This window comes from Musca domestica, unplaced genomic scaffold (genome assembly GCF_030504385.1).
Source record: "Musca domestica strain aabys unplaced genomic scaffold, Musca_domestica.polishedcontigs.V.1.1 20, whole genome shotgun sequence".
In the NCBI taxonomy this organism is placed as follows: Eukaryota; Metazoa; Arthropoda; class Insecta; order Diptera; family Muscidae; genus Musca; species Musca domestica.
Window position 1 is genome coordinate 1,502,532 of NW_026712250.1, and position 15,453 is coordinate 1,517,984.

At 37.9% G+C, this 15,453-nt stretch overlaps 2 protein-coding genes and 1 long non-coding RNA gene across 4 annotated transcripts; 1 reads left to right on the plus strand and 2 right to left on the minus strand.

The window, feature by feature from the left end:
* Window positions 1-2,261: 2,261 nt before the first annotated feature.
* LOC101895820 (inosine-5'-monophosphate dehydrogenase) lies at window positions 2,262-6,718 on the minus strand. Its single transcript, XM_005177337.4, has 5 exons — window positions 6,613-6,718; window positions 6,097-6,446; window positions 5,808-5,958; window positions 4,508-5,159; window positions 2,262-3,892 (listed from the first exon to the last, which is right to left on the minus strand). Exons 2-5 carry the CDS (start codon window positions 6,222-6,224, stop codon window positions 3,246-3,248), a joined length of 1,578 nt encoding a protein of 525 aa, XP_005177394.1. The 5' UTR covers window positions 6,225-6,446; window positions 6,613-6,718; the 3' UTR covers window positions 2,262-3,245.
* Window positions 6,719-7,653: 935 nt separating this feature from the next.
* On the minus strand, window positions 7,654-14,832 carry LOC131802307 (uncharacterized). 2 transcript variants are annotated; one of them, XR_009342139.1, is made up of 4 exons: window positions 14,141-14,832; window positions 8,707-8,891; window positions 7,957-8,642; window positions 7,654-7,890 (listed from the first exon to the last, which is right to left on the minus strand). It is a non-coding gene; the product is annotated as an uncharacterized LOC131802307 (long non-coding RNA). The 2 variants fall into 2 exon arrangements; XR_009342138.1 differs by lacking the exon at window positions 14,141-14,832 and having other exon boundaries at window positions 8,707-9,230.
* LOC101895995 (clumping factor B) lies at window positions 9,386-10,768 on the plus strand. Its single transcript, XM_005177338.4, has 2 exons — window positions 9,386-9,545; window positions 9,610-10,768. Exons 1-2 carry the CDS (start codon window positions 9,467-9,469, stop codon window positions 10,725-10,727), a joined length of 1,197 nt encoding a protein of 398 aa, XP_005177395.1. The 5' UTR covers window positions 9,386-9,466; the 3' UTR covers window positions 10,728-10,768.
* Window positions 14,833-15,453: the final 621 nt, after the last annotated feature.

Below are 15,453 nucleotides of genomic sequence, written 5' to 3' on the forward strand. Positions count from 1 at the left end.
ATAGGCCTATTTTATGCGACTTGGTAAAGAAGCAAATTGAAATTCCTGCAAGCAAACAAACAAACAAAAAATCCGGTTATAAACATACACACACATGTTTCTGTGTCACCAAATAAGCTTTACTCGCAGCAGCATCCAATGCAATAGACAGTACATAGATCCTACTATATCTGAAGCAAAGGACGAATTGCTTGCTGTGAGGCTTTTTTTAAATCCAATTACTTTTATTTTTTTTATTTTATTTCCTTTTCTTCTTAAATAACAGTTGTTTCCCAGCCCTAAGTGGTTGTTTGTGTGACAGTATTCCTCTCTCTCTTTCTCTCTGTCTGTGTTAAGAGAATTGATTTCCGCCAGACCGTTGTTGTTTTTTACATGTTTATTACCGCTGCTAACCTTTTTTATTAAAATAAAAATAAATAACGAACAAAACAACAACAATGAACAAAAACAAAAAAAGCATTACCGTGTCTGTCACAACATCAACATTCGAATTATTCGCTCAACACCAGGCTATCAGCAAAATCAGCTGGCCTCAAAAGCTAAGCTAACCTGAATGCCATGCAATTGGCATGGCAGCAAGCAATCGCAGAAAATGTCTGATAGAATATGTATGCGTGAATGGGGTGCATGATTGAGGCCATTTTTTTGACAAAGTAGCCTAAGTAAAAATGTTAAAAAATACGATAAGAGCATTTTAATCGAAGAAGGCATTTTAGAAAAAGAAACGAATACCAGAGAGATTTTCTAACCTAAAATAGTGTAATTCTCTTGTTCGGAACTATAAGCAGGAGAACATATGTTTCCAATGCAACACCTATACAAACTCGGAGTTAAGTGGAAGCTATATTCCTTACTTACAATATTTGTATGTAAATTACCCAATACTTGGCCTATCGAGCTTAAAGTAATTTTAAATATACAGGGTGACATGAAAAAACTGCGACCAATTTCGGACTGTTGTCATTTCTAAGCCACTCGTCCGACAGCTGTTGAAATTATTCCAGCTCATCATATTGTTTACAAGCGTACAAAAGCATTTCGGTGAGAATTTTCCAGAAAAAAAGTTCGTATTCGTGATGGAATTCAAGCGCGATAGTGTGATTTCTTTATATTTAACTGGAAAACCACAAGTGGCTATCGTTAGAGCACTCCAGAACTGCCGAATTTGGTTTTCTCCAATGAGAAAACATTTGTTGTCCAGCAGTTTGGAAACAAACAAAATGATCGTTTTTACTTGCCAAAGAAGTCAACCGAAAATGTGCACCTTCGGTTGGCCGGCCACCAGAACTCAAGCGCCTGCCTTGGACATTCCAACAGGACTCAACACGCGCCACCCAAAAATGGTTACAAAATGAGGTTCCTCGCTTCATTTCCAGCCCACAATGGCCACCAAAATCTCCGGATACCAATGCGTTGGACTATTGTGTCTGGAATATTTTGGAAAGCAAGGTTGGCACTAAAAAATACCAAAGTGTCGATCACCTCAAGCAAGCGCTTCACCGGGAATGGGCCAAAATACCGCAGAACAAAATTCGGGCAGCGTGTGACAGTTTCAAGGCCATAATTTGTGTCAAAGGTAACCAATTCGAACAAATCTAAACTTATTCTTAAATTTGATGCTATTTCCGAAATTCTTTGCTTTTATTCAATATAATCTAAAAAAATGTCAAAATTATGGCTTTTAACTTTGTTGCAGTTTTTTTTTTTTGTATCTCCTCCTGTATGTTCTCGTCACCTAAATACACCTTCCATGCGATGACATTTAACCCAATTTTTATAATTGTCGATCTTCACAGCAAACCCCTTTATTTAAAACGATTGAAAGTCACACTTACAAAAAAAAAAAAAACAAAAGACACTGTATAGACCCACAAAGGTATAGATATGTTTGCATGCAATGGACACCAAACAAAGTAACGAGCAATTGCGCTTCATTTAATTTATTGATGGAATTACATTTTTATGACATACATATTTTTTTTTTTTGCAAAGCACAGCAAAAAAAAAACAACAGCAACGTAATAAAATAAAAAAATTATTGGAAGCCAATTGATGGAAATTGAAAATGAAGACAATTGGCTATTTGCGTGTCGTTGACAGAAATATGAAGAAGCCCCTGAAATGCAAACAAATAATAACACAAAGAGACCCTGGACGATATTTAGGTGGTGGTCATAGAAACCCACATTTTAAGGGGGTTACAAATAACTACATAAAGTAAGCCAGGTATTAAGCCTCCGACCAATCAAAAAGAAACACCCTTTTAAATTTTCCAATAATATATATATTTATTGTGTTTCATTATTTAGGTAGGTATATTTTTTTGTTTAAATACTATTTATATAGAAAGTTATATATGTATGTATGTATACTCCTCACATGTACCGTAATTACATAGAATTTTTAAAATTGTAAACATTATACATTCAATTACAATTGGGTATATATAGGCTGGGGTTGTACAATAATAGTAAAAAAATTGGCAACATCAACTATGGTTTTTCATATTTTTTGTCTTAAATCATCTACAGCTGATAAAAAAAACTAAAAAAAAACTTATTTGTAAAAAATATATGGTAATAAAAATACAAAATGAATGGGAAATATTTTCGTCCAAATCTATGGCAAATGAATTGTTTTGTTAGGGTGCAATGAATGTAGGATTTGGGCCAATGTTAAATTTGAGATTTGTTCCCTTTTTCTTGCTAACAAAAAAAAAGTTTAGGAAATTGAAGATTGTGGCTTAAAAAATTATACGTCTTAGTCATGATTTTGTTTACTTGTTAAAATAGCGCACAAAGAAATTTGAAAAATAGCAGCATTCTTATTAAATTAGGAAAAAAAAAGAAATAGAACTATAACAGAGGTTTGTCATCATCATAATAAGTACAATAATTCCACTTGGTTGTTGAGCACAGGCTTTGACATCATCATTCCAAAATGTACGCTCAAATCAAAGTTGTATAGCTGGTAGATTTAATTTTTAATCTAATAAATATATAACTGAGTTGTTGTTTAGCTTCAATTGTTAATAAGATAAGTACTTTGTTTTTGTAATTTTTTGTTCAATAAGCACTACGTTTAATGGGAAATTTATCCTGTTTAAAATGTGTTCCGTAAATGTTACCACCCATTGCCAGATTCCGACTGCTGCTGCTGCTGCTGGGCGATTCCATTAAATTGTTCTCACTGCTGCTGTTGTTTTTCGATTTCTTTGTTGCCCCCTGAGTGCAGGGCAGTGAATGTTAGAACAGCCTCTTCTCATAGGAGAACAGGCCATGTACATTACCCTCCACCTGAGCGGAATGGGTACGTTTCATGAATCTCAATTTACCGGTGTAGATAGAAGCACGCAGCTCATCGATGGAACGATTGCCGATATCTTGGAGACTGTGCTGCAAACCCACTTCCAGATAGGGTAAGTAACGCAAAACGGAGCCCTTGTCAACAATGCTGCCGCTCACGCCCTGCGCCACCTTCAGTTTGTCCATATCATTGTGATAATAACGGGACATGGCAGCACCCTTGGCATCGCGTCTTTCCATGGCCTCCAGAGAGCCCATACCACGATATTTCTTAAGACGCACACCATCCGAAAAGAAATATTCGCCAGGAGCCTCAGAAGTACCGGCCAACAAAGAGCCCATCATAACGGCACTGGCACCCAAACTTAAAGCCTTGACAATGTGGCCAATAGACTGAATACCACCATCGGCAATAATGGGTACTCCAAACTGTTTGGCATAGGATGCCACTTGATAAACGGCGGTGGCCTGGGGACAACCACATGCCATGACTTCCTGGGTAATGCAAATCGAACCGGAGCCCATACCAACACGCAAAGCATCAACGCCAGCATCGATGAGATTTCTTGCCTGGGCACGGGTAACAACTGCAAGTAAAATGTTTTCGAAAAAGAAAAGAGAAAGAAGCACATGATAATGTGGTTAAATGAATGTGAGTGGGAAATGATAACGACAACAACAATGTTCAGGGCAAAAAAAAAAACAATAACAACTACCACATTGCATTAAAGGAAGACAACAAATTAGAAATTGCGAACAACGCAGTAAGGAAATGAGAGACTCGACATTCACTCGACAAATGATACTTAATAATCTCAATGCATGAAAATGAAGAACGCCTTGAAAAACCTTCAAGCATCTACTAGTTTTGTAATTTTGGGAAAATCGGTTATTGTTACATTCTTGCAGTTCTGGAACAGACCATATGTCACTACTCTATTTTTTCTTTATGAAATTTCTAGAGTGAAAATAATATTGAGATATTAATCTGCATTGAGAGCCGAGGCATTGATACTTTGTTTTTAATTCATGCATTTAGTTGATGTGTGCATTTGTAAGATTGCGATGCATTCAAATGATTGAATGTCTCAATTAATTGAATTGAAAAATGGAATGGGGAAGTGTGGACTTCTCAAAACAAAGTAGAAAATATTAAAAAAAAAGTGTAATTTAAAATTCATTGATTTCTTTCTTTCACTTACCATTTCCACCAATGACTTGCAATTCGGGATAGGTGCTCTTGATGAATTTTATCATATCGATTTGATAAATCGAATTGCCCTGCGATGAGTCCAAGACAATGACATCAACACCAGCAGCAACTAGCAATTTCAGACGATCCTTATCCTCGGGGCGGGTACCGATGGCAGCGCCAACCAACAACTGTTTATTGCTATCCTTTGAGGCATTCGGGTAGGAGCGAGCCTTTTTCAAATCTGTGCGAGCTATAAGGGCCACCAATTCACCGTTCTCATTAACAATGGGCAATTTACCCTTTTTGCTCTTTTCCAAAATGTCATTAGCCATGGGTAGGTTAATGCCATTGGGAGCTGTTATTAGATCGGTGGTCATTATGGTGCCCAATTTGATTTCAGGCTGATTTTCACGAAAATCAATGTCGCGTGACGTCACAATACCCAGTAATTTACCACCCAATTTGCCATTGGCTGTGATTGGGTAGCCGGTGAAGCCATTCTTACGTCTAGCCTCCAAAACATCACCAACTGTGTTTTCGGGCGACATTACCGAAGGGTCACGTATAAAGCCATGTTTATATTTTTTAACCTTGTGCACCTCATTGGCTTGGTATTCGGGCGTACAATTGTGATGCAAAATACCAATACCGCCACCCAACTGGAAAAAAAGAAGAGATTCATAAAATAAAATTCGAATCGGGGGTAAGTTGGGTTAGAAAATTGATATTTTTTATTTATTTATTTATTATTTTACTTTTTTTTTTTTTTTTTTTTTTGAAAAATCTTAAAATTGGGCAAATAAAGTGCTTCCTCCGTGAAACTTAAGGGGAAGTCTGGATAAATGGGAAACAATGAATCGATTTGAATCGTGAACTTGGGACACAAAACAATTTCTATTATTCTTGCAGTCTACCAAACATTTCCTTGTCTTTGGTAAATATATATTTTTTTAATTATATTTTTTCAAAATATTAAATACCTACAAAAATTGATTTATAGCAACAGAGATCACTAAAATTCCGATTCTACAAATCGAAAATTTTAAGGGAGCAAACCAACATTTTTATTTTCCAAACACAATACAATATGGAACTATTTTTTTATTTTTTCTGATAAAAGCTTTTGAAATCTATGACGTCATTGTAATATGCTAACCCTTATGGACCGTTAATATTACAAATTGCTAATCCATTTGTGAAAAAAATGTGGTGGTTGATTTTTTTAGACCCCATAATTTTCCTATCTTATCTCGAACAGTATTTACAAAAAAAAATCTCATATGTTTATTGGTTTTTTTTATACATACCGCCATAGCAATAGCCATATCCGATTCTGTAACCGTGTCCATAGGCGACGACACCAAGGGAGCACGCAGCCTAATCTTTTTGGTTAGAGGTGAGCTCAAATCAACTTCTTCGGCAGTGAAATCAATATAACCGGGCAGTATAAGAAAGTCACTAGATAAAAAGTAGAGAAATGTAAACATTAGAAGATACAATAACAACAACAACATCATTATCACACACCAGCACCGCCACAGGAAAACAGGTTTTTTTTCTCCTGCTGCTACCTTGTGGAGGCCATGCAATACTTACTTGTAAGTCAAGCCTTCTGTGCTGGCAAACAATTCTTGGCACGACAGACCATCCTGGAGTTCATCTTCTGCAACACCGTTACCATTGACGGATTTAAAACCATTTGTGGGCACAACGGTCGCTGACATTTTCTTCGATACCTTCAGGTGATTGCACTGTCTGTTGTCTGTATGTATAATGGAATATTTTCTTTTGGCACACAAAATTTATCCCAAAGACGTAATTACGACGTTTGGGAAGAACAACAAAAGGTGTTTGCTCTGTAGAATATCTATATTCCGGCCACCGGATGGATAATTACAGAGTTATTTTCGTGTTACTTAACGTTTTGTGGCGAATGGATGCTGGTCCTACAAAACAACAAAAACGCAATGTAAATAAAAACACGAAAAAATATGGCATTAATTTCGTCTGCTCCGCCATGCACAAAAGGTGAAAAATATGCTGTGCACATGTCAGGAAATTAACCCCCCCAGAGCCTTTTGCCAACTCAGCGAATTCGATGGGAATACTCACTATCTGAATTCCTCGACGACTCGACACCAAATGAGAAAATTCGACGGCCATTGAAAAAGCACATGTCTACGAACACACACATTGGCATCTAAGGCGAAAAAAACACTGTATATGTCAAGGTAGATCTAACAGGTAACCGCATCGGCGAATTGCTACAACAAAGCAACTTTTGTGGTCCCCTCAAATGTCAAAATTGGCATCTAAGGCGAAAAACATAGATTCGCCATGACATTTAAAAGTTGCGGCAAATTTGTTTCAACCAATCAGAAACGAGGTGTTTGTTTACATTTTATTTTGTGTCCCTCTCGTCGTAAACGAACGTCGCAATAAAAGTTTTTATTGTAAAACAAATAAGAGTAAAATAAGTATTAATTGTAGTATTGCGATATTTTTTAAACAAAGAAACTTATAATGACTATATTTTACTGGTTTAAACCGAAAGTTTTCCGGAACTGCAAATGACAAGAGTCTAATTCTTGCACTACTTCCCGTGATGTGCTTTGGGAATCTTAGATGTTGAGGCTAACTTAATTCTTAAAGCTGCACTCCATTCTAACCTCCTTCCTTCATGTTCTTTAAATTTTTTACTGGTTTCACTCTTAACTTACTCTTAAATTATTTGAAATATTATAAAAAGGTACTTTTAGGGAAGACAACATAAACAAATTTGTTGTTGCATTCATTTAGGGCGAATTCTTCATTACAACAATTCGTTTTGACATTTAATGGTGCCGTCAGCTGGGCTGATGCGATTACCTAGTACATCTACCTTGGTATATGTCAAGGCGAATAACGTGTTTAAAAATTATGGTATAACAGTAAAATGCAGCATTCACTGAACATACGCCACGATAGGAATGCTGAGTGAACGCGTTATGCGTTGCATGACACGCGACTTTTTTCAATATGTATTATGATACCAGCTTTCTGGCACTGTGGTGGGTATCCAGCTAACTTGGGGGGCTTTTTCCTCTAAGGTAGGTCCCAACCCAGACACCATCAGTCCAAAATAAACAAAAATACATACACTACATACACCGGTGACAAGGATGCTTGGCGGAAGTCACAGCCCATCCAATCTTCACCCTTTAAGTCCTATATCGCCTATGAATAGAAGACGATGGGATTCCCACCGCCGTCTTCATCCTTTTGGAATAATACTGCACCGATTCCGTACTTCAATGCGTCACACTGGATAAAGAACTCTCGTCGGAGATCTGGGTGGCGTACGATGTGGATTTCTTCGGTCCCAACCCAGACACCATCCGTCCAAGGGACCTAGCAATTAAAAACGGAACAGAATAAAAGAACATCAAAATAAACAAGAATACAAACACTACATACACCGGAGACAAGGATGCTTGGCGGAAGTCACAGCCCACATTCAGCCTACCAAACCTTAACAGATCATATGATTTCTGGAACAAATAAAAAAATTAAATTCATTTTAACCGCTATAGGAATTAAAATTCTGTTTTATATATTAAAAAAATAATAATTTAATGTAAGAAGCATCCTGGAGATTGCCGGATGGTATCAACGGTTCATCAAGAATTTCGTCCCAATATCCACATTTCTAACCAATACCCTCAAAAAGGGACAAAAGATTGCTATAAACTCCGACGCTATGGAATCGTTTAAGACTTATCCTCGTTTAAGCCCGAGTCGTACTCGTGAGAAAGTTCCTTATCCAGTGTGACGCATTGGGTTACGAAATCTGAGTGGGAATCCCACCGTCTTCTATTCGTAGGCGTTATATATGGGACTTAAAGGGTGTGAAGCGCGTTAAGTTTTTTTTTTAACATTCTGCTTTTTATGTACTTGCACCTTAAGACTCTGGTACATAGTTGCATTTTTCCTAGTTTCTTGAAGTTGAGCAAAATTTTTGATTGAGTCATGGGTATGGACAATATTTTTTCCTGGTATTCTATTTTCACGATAACATTGGTAGATGCCATGATAGAAAGATATAGGTAGACGCATGAACACAGCTGCCGGTACAGTGAGCTGTCACAACATTTTTAGGAATTCTAAATTTTAAATAAAAATTATTACAATTAGTGAAATTTGTTGAAAATCACATATCATACAAACCTTTGGACCATGGTACAATAAGGAGGTAGAACAGCTTCGTAAAACTACAGAATTACAGCCCTGAGGCTATGCCCGCTTCTTGTCAAATTTGCATTCAACAAGTTGTTTTCATTTATTCAATATTTTTCCTCACTTTTAAAATCAGTATCATATAGGCCATTACATGGCGCAATAACAAGGTGTTCCTGCAAATTTTTAAAATCTAATGTAATGTCAACATTTGTTTACACTTCTTAACCTGTTGTTTATATTTTGGCTTGGAAGCATGGCAGAAGAATATAGGTAGATGCATCAACGCTTGGGAGCATTTATATGCCAAAAAAATTTAATGTTTTTTCAAATATAAGTAGATTTTTATATACTTTCTTATACTACGTCATTCGGAGGCTATTATAATTCGCGTTTTTCTACAATTTTATACAAATTTAAATAATTTTTCATTCAACATTTTCAATTCCAAAATTGGTTTGACAGTTCATTGTCCAAGCAGCTGTGTCGATGCGTCTACCTATATTCTTCTACCATGCTTGGAAGGGTGCCTTATACTTGGGTCATTACAACATTCGACACTTGAAAATGTAGATGAAAATGAAAATCTAGTTGACTTTTGTTGGCTGAAAAAAAAAAACATTTCCGATCTTCTAGAGCTCTTTAAAAAGAAGTTTTCGATTTCCAGATCCCTTGCATCTTTTGCATTGACTGTCTCGCTTTATACCCGATCTAAAACAAAAATATAAACAGATAAGTAAAAATAAAAAAAATGAGTTTACCTCCTGCCCTCTTGGCCAGATTGGCTCAACGTGGTCTGGTTAATAAACAAAAGTCCCAAAAGGAAAATGGTAAGCATACATACATTTGATGAACATAACAATCCATCTTACCGGGTGGCTTTCATTTTTTCAGAACCTCCCGTACCACCTTCTCATGCAGCTGACAATGAAGAAGTCATTGCTGAAGATTACGATGAAATGGATACGGATCAAGGGCCAGGACACAACTCAGATGACTATCAATATCCTTCACAATATGACTTGGATCATGATACGGTGCGTAAACCTGTGGAGGAAAACAATTGGTTGGCACAAATGAAAACACGCATGGGTGAGGCTAACTCGGCGGCCGGCTATCGTTGCTGTCCTAATAAATACAATATTTGGCATAAATGTACCGTGTATTGTGTAAATCGGTGGTCCGAAGGCATTCCACGTCCATCGCCCGAATATATGAAACGCTACAAAAGATTGATACGCAAATATCCACTACCCAAGGGTTGGATTGAAATGTATGATCCCGGCTGTGGTTGTTATTATTTTGCATGTGAAGCTGACAATGTTGTGTCGTGGCTTCCACCAACACATCCCAAATCGGAAGTCACAAAATGTGCTGCTGCAGTTCGAAAACAAATGGAAGAATCCACTGGGGATGGAGGTACCGGGGCCGACAGTGATGGCGATGAACAAAGTGACAATGATGCAGATGGCAATACAAGAGAATCTGCTCAATCTCGCCATCACCGGGAGGTTGATGAAATAATCAATGCCTCAATGCGTTCAAAATCGCCACGCTCCGTAGATGCACACGAATTTCCCAGCCTGCAAGAGGTGGCAGATAGTCCATCGGTTCCACTGCCACGCAAACAAAAATCACGCGATTTAGATCGTGTTGGTCGACAGCGTAGAGATCGAGATCGCAGCGATAGAGATCGGAGTGATCGCGATAGAGAACGTGAACGGGATCGTGAAAGGGATAGAGATCGTGATCGTTATTCTAGTAGCCATGATTCGAGGCGTCGCCAACGTGATGATGCTGATATTGTTGATCCCATGGATCCAAGTTCTTATTCGGATGCACCACGAGGCAAATGGTCGGATGGCTTGCAAACTGGAGATGGTGACGAAAGAAAGAAGAGATCCAACGACGATACATCATCGTCGAAGCGGGATAAGGGTGGCAATAGGAGAAGGGATGTTCGTGACAGAAGTAATAATTCGGAGGAAGACGATGATGATGAATATCATTGAAGTAAGAAAAATAATAAAAAAGTAAAATTTAATAAAACAACAAATCATTTGTGTTTGTAATGGGGTTAGGTTACCTTCACAGAATGGTGCTTGGGTACTTCTCCAAGGTATACTCACAAGTAATTCGCATGAATTACACAAAACTAATATTTTTACAAATATCAAACTCAGGTTACACAAATACACATCCATATTCAACCATGGGGTAAAATATTTCAATTTGACCTTGCTTTTTTCTGTGAGCAATTTTCAAAATAAAAACAAAAAAAGTTTTAAAACTTTATCTAAAAAAGTTGAAAAACTGTTGTTTTGCTAGATGCTGGGACAGAATAACAAAAATCTCGTTTTGATCTAGCCGAGGAATTTTAAAAATTAAATGTATGGATGTGGATGTGGATTTTTGTCCAAAATTTCTCAATGACTAAGCCTTTTGCGCTTGCCTAAAAAACTGGGAAAGCACCCATTCCGTTATCGATTATTTACGAATTTTATAGAATCTCTTAATAAATTTCACGTAATCCATTTAAATAATAATTGGACAGTTCTACATTTAGTACTCGCAAATTTCTTAATATGTATCGGCTTTTCCCTAAGCGTTGAAATTATCGGGACTTGACTGTATTTCACGGGCGACTATACACTGTTATATGGTATCTCGTGTATTGCTCGAAACGCCACCCACCGCTAATCAAACACACACAGTGTAGGGTGTAGCTTTAAAGAGCAAAGTAAAACAAAGCAAAAACAATAAAAACACACCCTCACCTAGCTGGCCAAACAGCCAAATCAAATTCACAAACTCTTCAAACATGCAGGGGGAGGCAACACTCACACAGTTCGTGACAATCTGGCAGGCAGGCAGGCATACAAACAACACAACTACCACACTCACTACTCAACTGACATTCTATCAGCTGAGCCAAAAGCAACAAATAAAACAAAGAGAACCAACCAGCAGCAACCATCTTCTCTCACAGCCATTTGAAGGCGAGGCTGCCGTGAACATTGTTGGTGATGATGGTGATTGTTGTTTGAGCACAAGAACTCTCTCCAGCAGCGGCAAGTGCTCATAATTCTGGGTTCCTGTTACATTTGATGAATTTGAGGCGTATCTAGGGCGTGGTGGTGCCGGCGACCTTGGGTGTGTTTGTTCCGCCGGCAAGGTTGGATTTCACAAATTTTATTATTTTCCATTTGCTGGTGGAGAATGGAGATGACGACGCTGACTACTGGCTGGCTGAATAAAAATGATTATTGTACATGTTCAAGTTAAACACCATCACCATCATCTAACTGACGGGCGGACGGACGGTCGGGTCTGGTCTGTCTACCCGGAAAACAAACAAACACAAAAACGATACTCTCACTCAACAAATGAATGAATGAAATACATGTTGTGGTGGGTTTGTTCTTTGGTAAAATTGAATCATTGTTGCCTATTGGGAGGAGGGTAAAAAGGGATAGGCCAAGAAAGGCTAGGCTACGCAAAATACGTTCATTCGTTTGTATTGCACAGAGGCGTATGCAATAGTGAGGGGTTTGACATACTCTCAATGACTTTTGCCAGCAAGTTTTTTGAAATTCATAGAGTTCAATTCGTGGGGGCGGATTTAAAATGTAATAATGCATTTACATTAGAGATTTTTACCGGGTTGACCACCAATATGGGGATTTATTTGACGTGTAAATGATAGGAATGACAATTTAAATCCGCTGGATTTACTAAATCCAATATAATGTAAACGTATTATAAGTTACTTTAACGTGAAGTGAAAGCATGAAAAATTGTCTTGAGTAAGGGTTGCATTTCACTACCACTGGCTTTACAATTTTTGTCGCTGTCAACCATTTTCTAAAAACAATTAATAAAGACAATTTTTGACATTTCCTCTTTTTTCCACTAATTTGTCTTCTTGGTGTCTTCAAAATTAGTTAGCAATTTTTTACTTCCCGTCTACTTTTCACTGCACAATTCAGTACCTGATTTAAAAGTTAGACTTGAAAATTTGATGTGTGGCCAGCCAGCTTAACGCATGATCTAACTTGCAGCATATAACCCGGTGACAGTTAATCCTCTCTCTCTTTGATTGAATGTGCACTCATTTTGTTGAGACGACAAGGCCGCTCACCTGAACACACCCCTCACAATTCTTTTCTTTTTAAAAATATAGGCCACTGTTGTGGAATCTTTAAGGAATTTGTTTCCTTGGGATCCACCACCCTATAAAATAGCAAACACTTGAATAATGGGTGTGTTTTCTTTTAGTTTTCTCCTAAGACGACATAGGCTGGTCGGCCGAAGGAAAAACACCATCAAACAAACTAAGAATAAAGATTGGCCACATATTTTCTTTCTTTACTTTCTTTCCTTCCTTGCAGGCACAAAGAGGCTTGACCGGCTTTATGGCAGCATAGTTTGGCAGGTGGGTGGGTGTGAGTTATAAAAATAGTCTTATTGGTGGTTTGATGGAATTTAGAAAGAGAAGGCTGCATGGATGACCGGCAGCTTGACTTATTTCCTTAATGGACTTTAAAACAATTCAGAAAAATGTGTTACTTTAAATCGGGGTGGGAGGTGTTTAAAAGATGACACAGTTGGTGTGTATGTGTGTGTGACCATGAATATTTTTCTGCAACACCCTCGTCCGGATGTGCGTGTTTCATTCATATCACATTGTTGGGAGTTGTACGTGGAGGAGGTGTTTTTCTGTTACATGCGCACACATAAATTAACACAAACCCCCCCAGCAGAAGCAAAAACAACAACAATAGCTACATTGTAACAATTAAGCAATTAAGTTCTGTGCACCAACCCATCCATCGCCATTCAACCATCCCATGCACCCAACTACAACACTTCTTTCGTTTGTGGCAGTAAAATAAATTGGATTCCTTGTTGTCGTCGCACGATGAGGGAAACAGAGAGAGAGGGTTGATGGTTGTTGCCCAACCTTACCGCAGGGCATTCATTAGTCAAATTGCCGGGGTTTGTGAGCTTGTTTAACGACGGGCGGATGGCATGTGTTGTGTCAGGATTTTAATTAAGAAGATGTTTATGTACTAGGTTCGAAGAAGCGGCAATGGCAAAAGCGTAGGTTGATCTCGTCGGATTTATTTTGCTAATGAAGAAACGTTGTTGATTGCATTTTGTTGTTGGTGTTGCTGTTGTTGTTGTCTCAGCTTTCAACAAAATTCACTAATTGGCAAAAGTGGTCTTGAATATGCATGCCTGCCTGGCGTGTCTCAAAAACCAGAGCAAACAGCCCACAAACATCGCTTGGGAATGGGTAGGTAACGACACTGCATGCAATGGCTGAACACAAGAGGTGCAAAATATATATCTTGACTAAGGGTATAGCAACAAAAATTAATTAAAAATTTGACGAACAACGGAAAATGAAACAAAAACTTACCGCAAATATTGTTGAATGAGGAGACTCCATTCCACTACTGCCGTATGGCGGACGAGTAATCAAGTAATGAAACAAAAATTCATTTTTGCAGAAAATCACTCAAAATCTCCTGATTCATTTAAATCAATCGAACATCTCAAGTGATGAGTGATGTCGGAACATTGCAACTCATCAACACCCATTGCAGCATTGTTGACGGAGTCTTTTGTTCCACGAAGCAACACGAGTCGCCCAACATCATTCATATCAAACAAAAACGAAGAATGACGACGAACAATATTCGAAATTTCAGGGCCTTTCCCTGTTGCTGATGTATTGGGCGCTCAAAAATGCGAAGAAAGTAAAGCAACCAAAATTCTACACACAATTTCACTTAGCAATGAACGAACCTCCCTTCTTTGGCTGTTGCTCTTATGGCGCTGTTGTTAGCAGCAGAAAGGGGCCTGTCTTCTTGTGTTTGCCAGTGTATGTGGTGTTGTTGTTTTTCCTAATTAAAAATTAACACCACCAACGAGATTAAATTCTTTTCAACCATTCAGCCAGCCGGCGGCCACTTCTTTATTTATAAAAATAAATATAACAGCTATAATTTCTGTAGAGCAACGCCCGCCAAAATATTGTGAGGTTATGTGATGGGAGATAATAAAATGCAAAAAACGACACCACATCGCCCAGCCAACCAGTCACTCGGCCATATAAATGACAAGAACAAATAATGCGTGTGCGTGTGTGTGTGAATGATTTGTAAACATAGGAAGTTGGTTGAAGAGGGCGGAGAGTGTGGCATGTCAAATACCAAACAGGTTGAGAGTAATAGAGACAAATGCAAAATGGCATTGAGAAATGCGCATGAGAGAAAAAGAAAAAGGCGGTGACAGCTGTTCAGTGAACAGTGTTGGTGTAATTATTAAGACGTTTGAATTATAGGTTTGAATTAGGAACATACGAACTTTTATGCCCTCTTCTATATGAAAACTTGTGGCCAAATTTGCTATCCATTAAATACCTGAGATTTGAAAGTTCCATTATATTGGCTAATACATATATTTATTATTTTTCAAGATGAGTAAATCTAGCTACAAGGAGCCCGAAACATAAAATTTCAGTTAATATGGTTAGATATCGAGGCCCAAAACCCTCAGAAACACCGAATTAGGAAGTATCGTATACCATAAAGTGTTCCTCTCCAGACTTCGTCACCTTTCAACGAATTTTTAGTTTTGACAATCATATGTTTAGAACGCTTCCTAGCAAATTTGCAATGACGTGTTCAGTAGTTTTTATACCCTGCTCCATAGTATGGAGGTTATATT

Excerpts from the sequence above, each read along its gene's own strand:
- LOC101895995 (XM_005177338.4), top strand. The coding sequence starts at position 9,467 with ATGAGTTTACCTCCTGCCCTCTTGGCCAGATTGGCTCAACGTGGTCTG. Across the intron at positions 9,546-9,609 it reads AAAGTCCCAAAAGGAAAATG|AACCTCCCGTACCACCTTCT; the intron begins GTAAGCATACAT and ends TCATTTTTTCAG.
- LOC101895820 (XM_005177337.4), bottom strand. The coding sequence starts at position 6,224 with ATGTCAGCGACCGTTGTGCCCACAAATGGTTTTAAATCCGTCAATGGT. Across the intron at positions 5,959-6,096 it reads ACAGAAGGCTTGACTTACAA|TGACTTTCTTATACTGCCCG; the intron begins GTAAGTATTGCA and ends CTTTTTATCTAG. Across the intron at positions 5,160-5,807 it reads ATATGGCTATTGCTATGGCG|TTGGGTGGCGGTATTGGTAT; the intron begins GTATGTATAAAA and ends CTTTTTTTCCAG.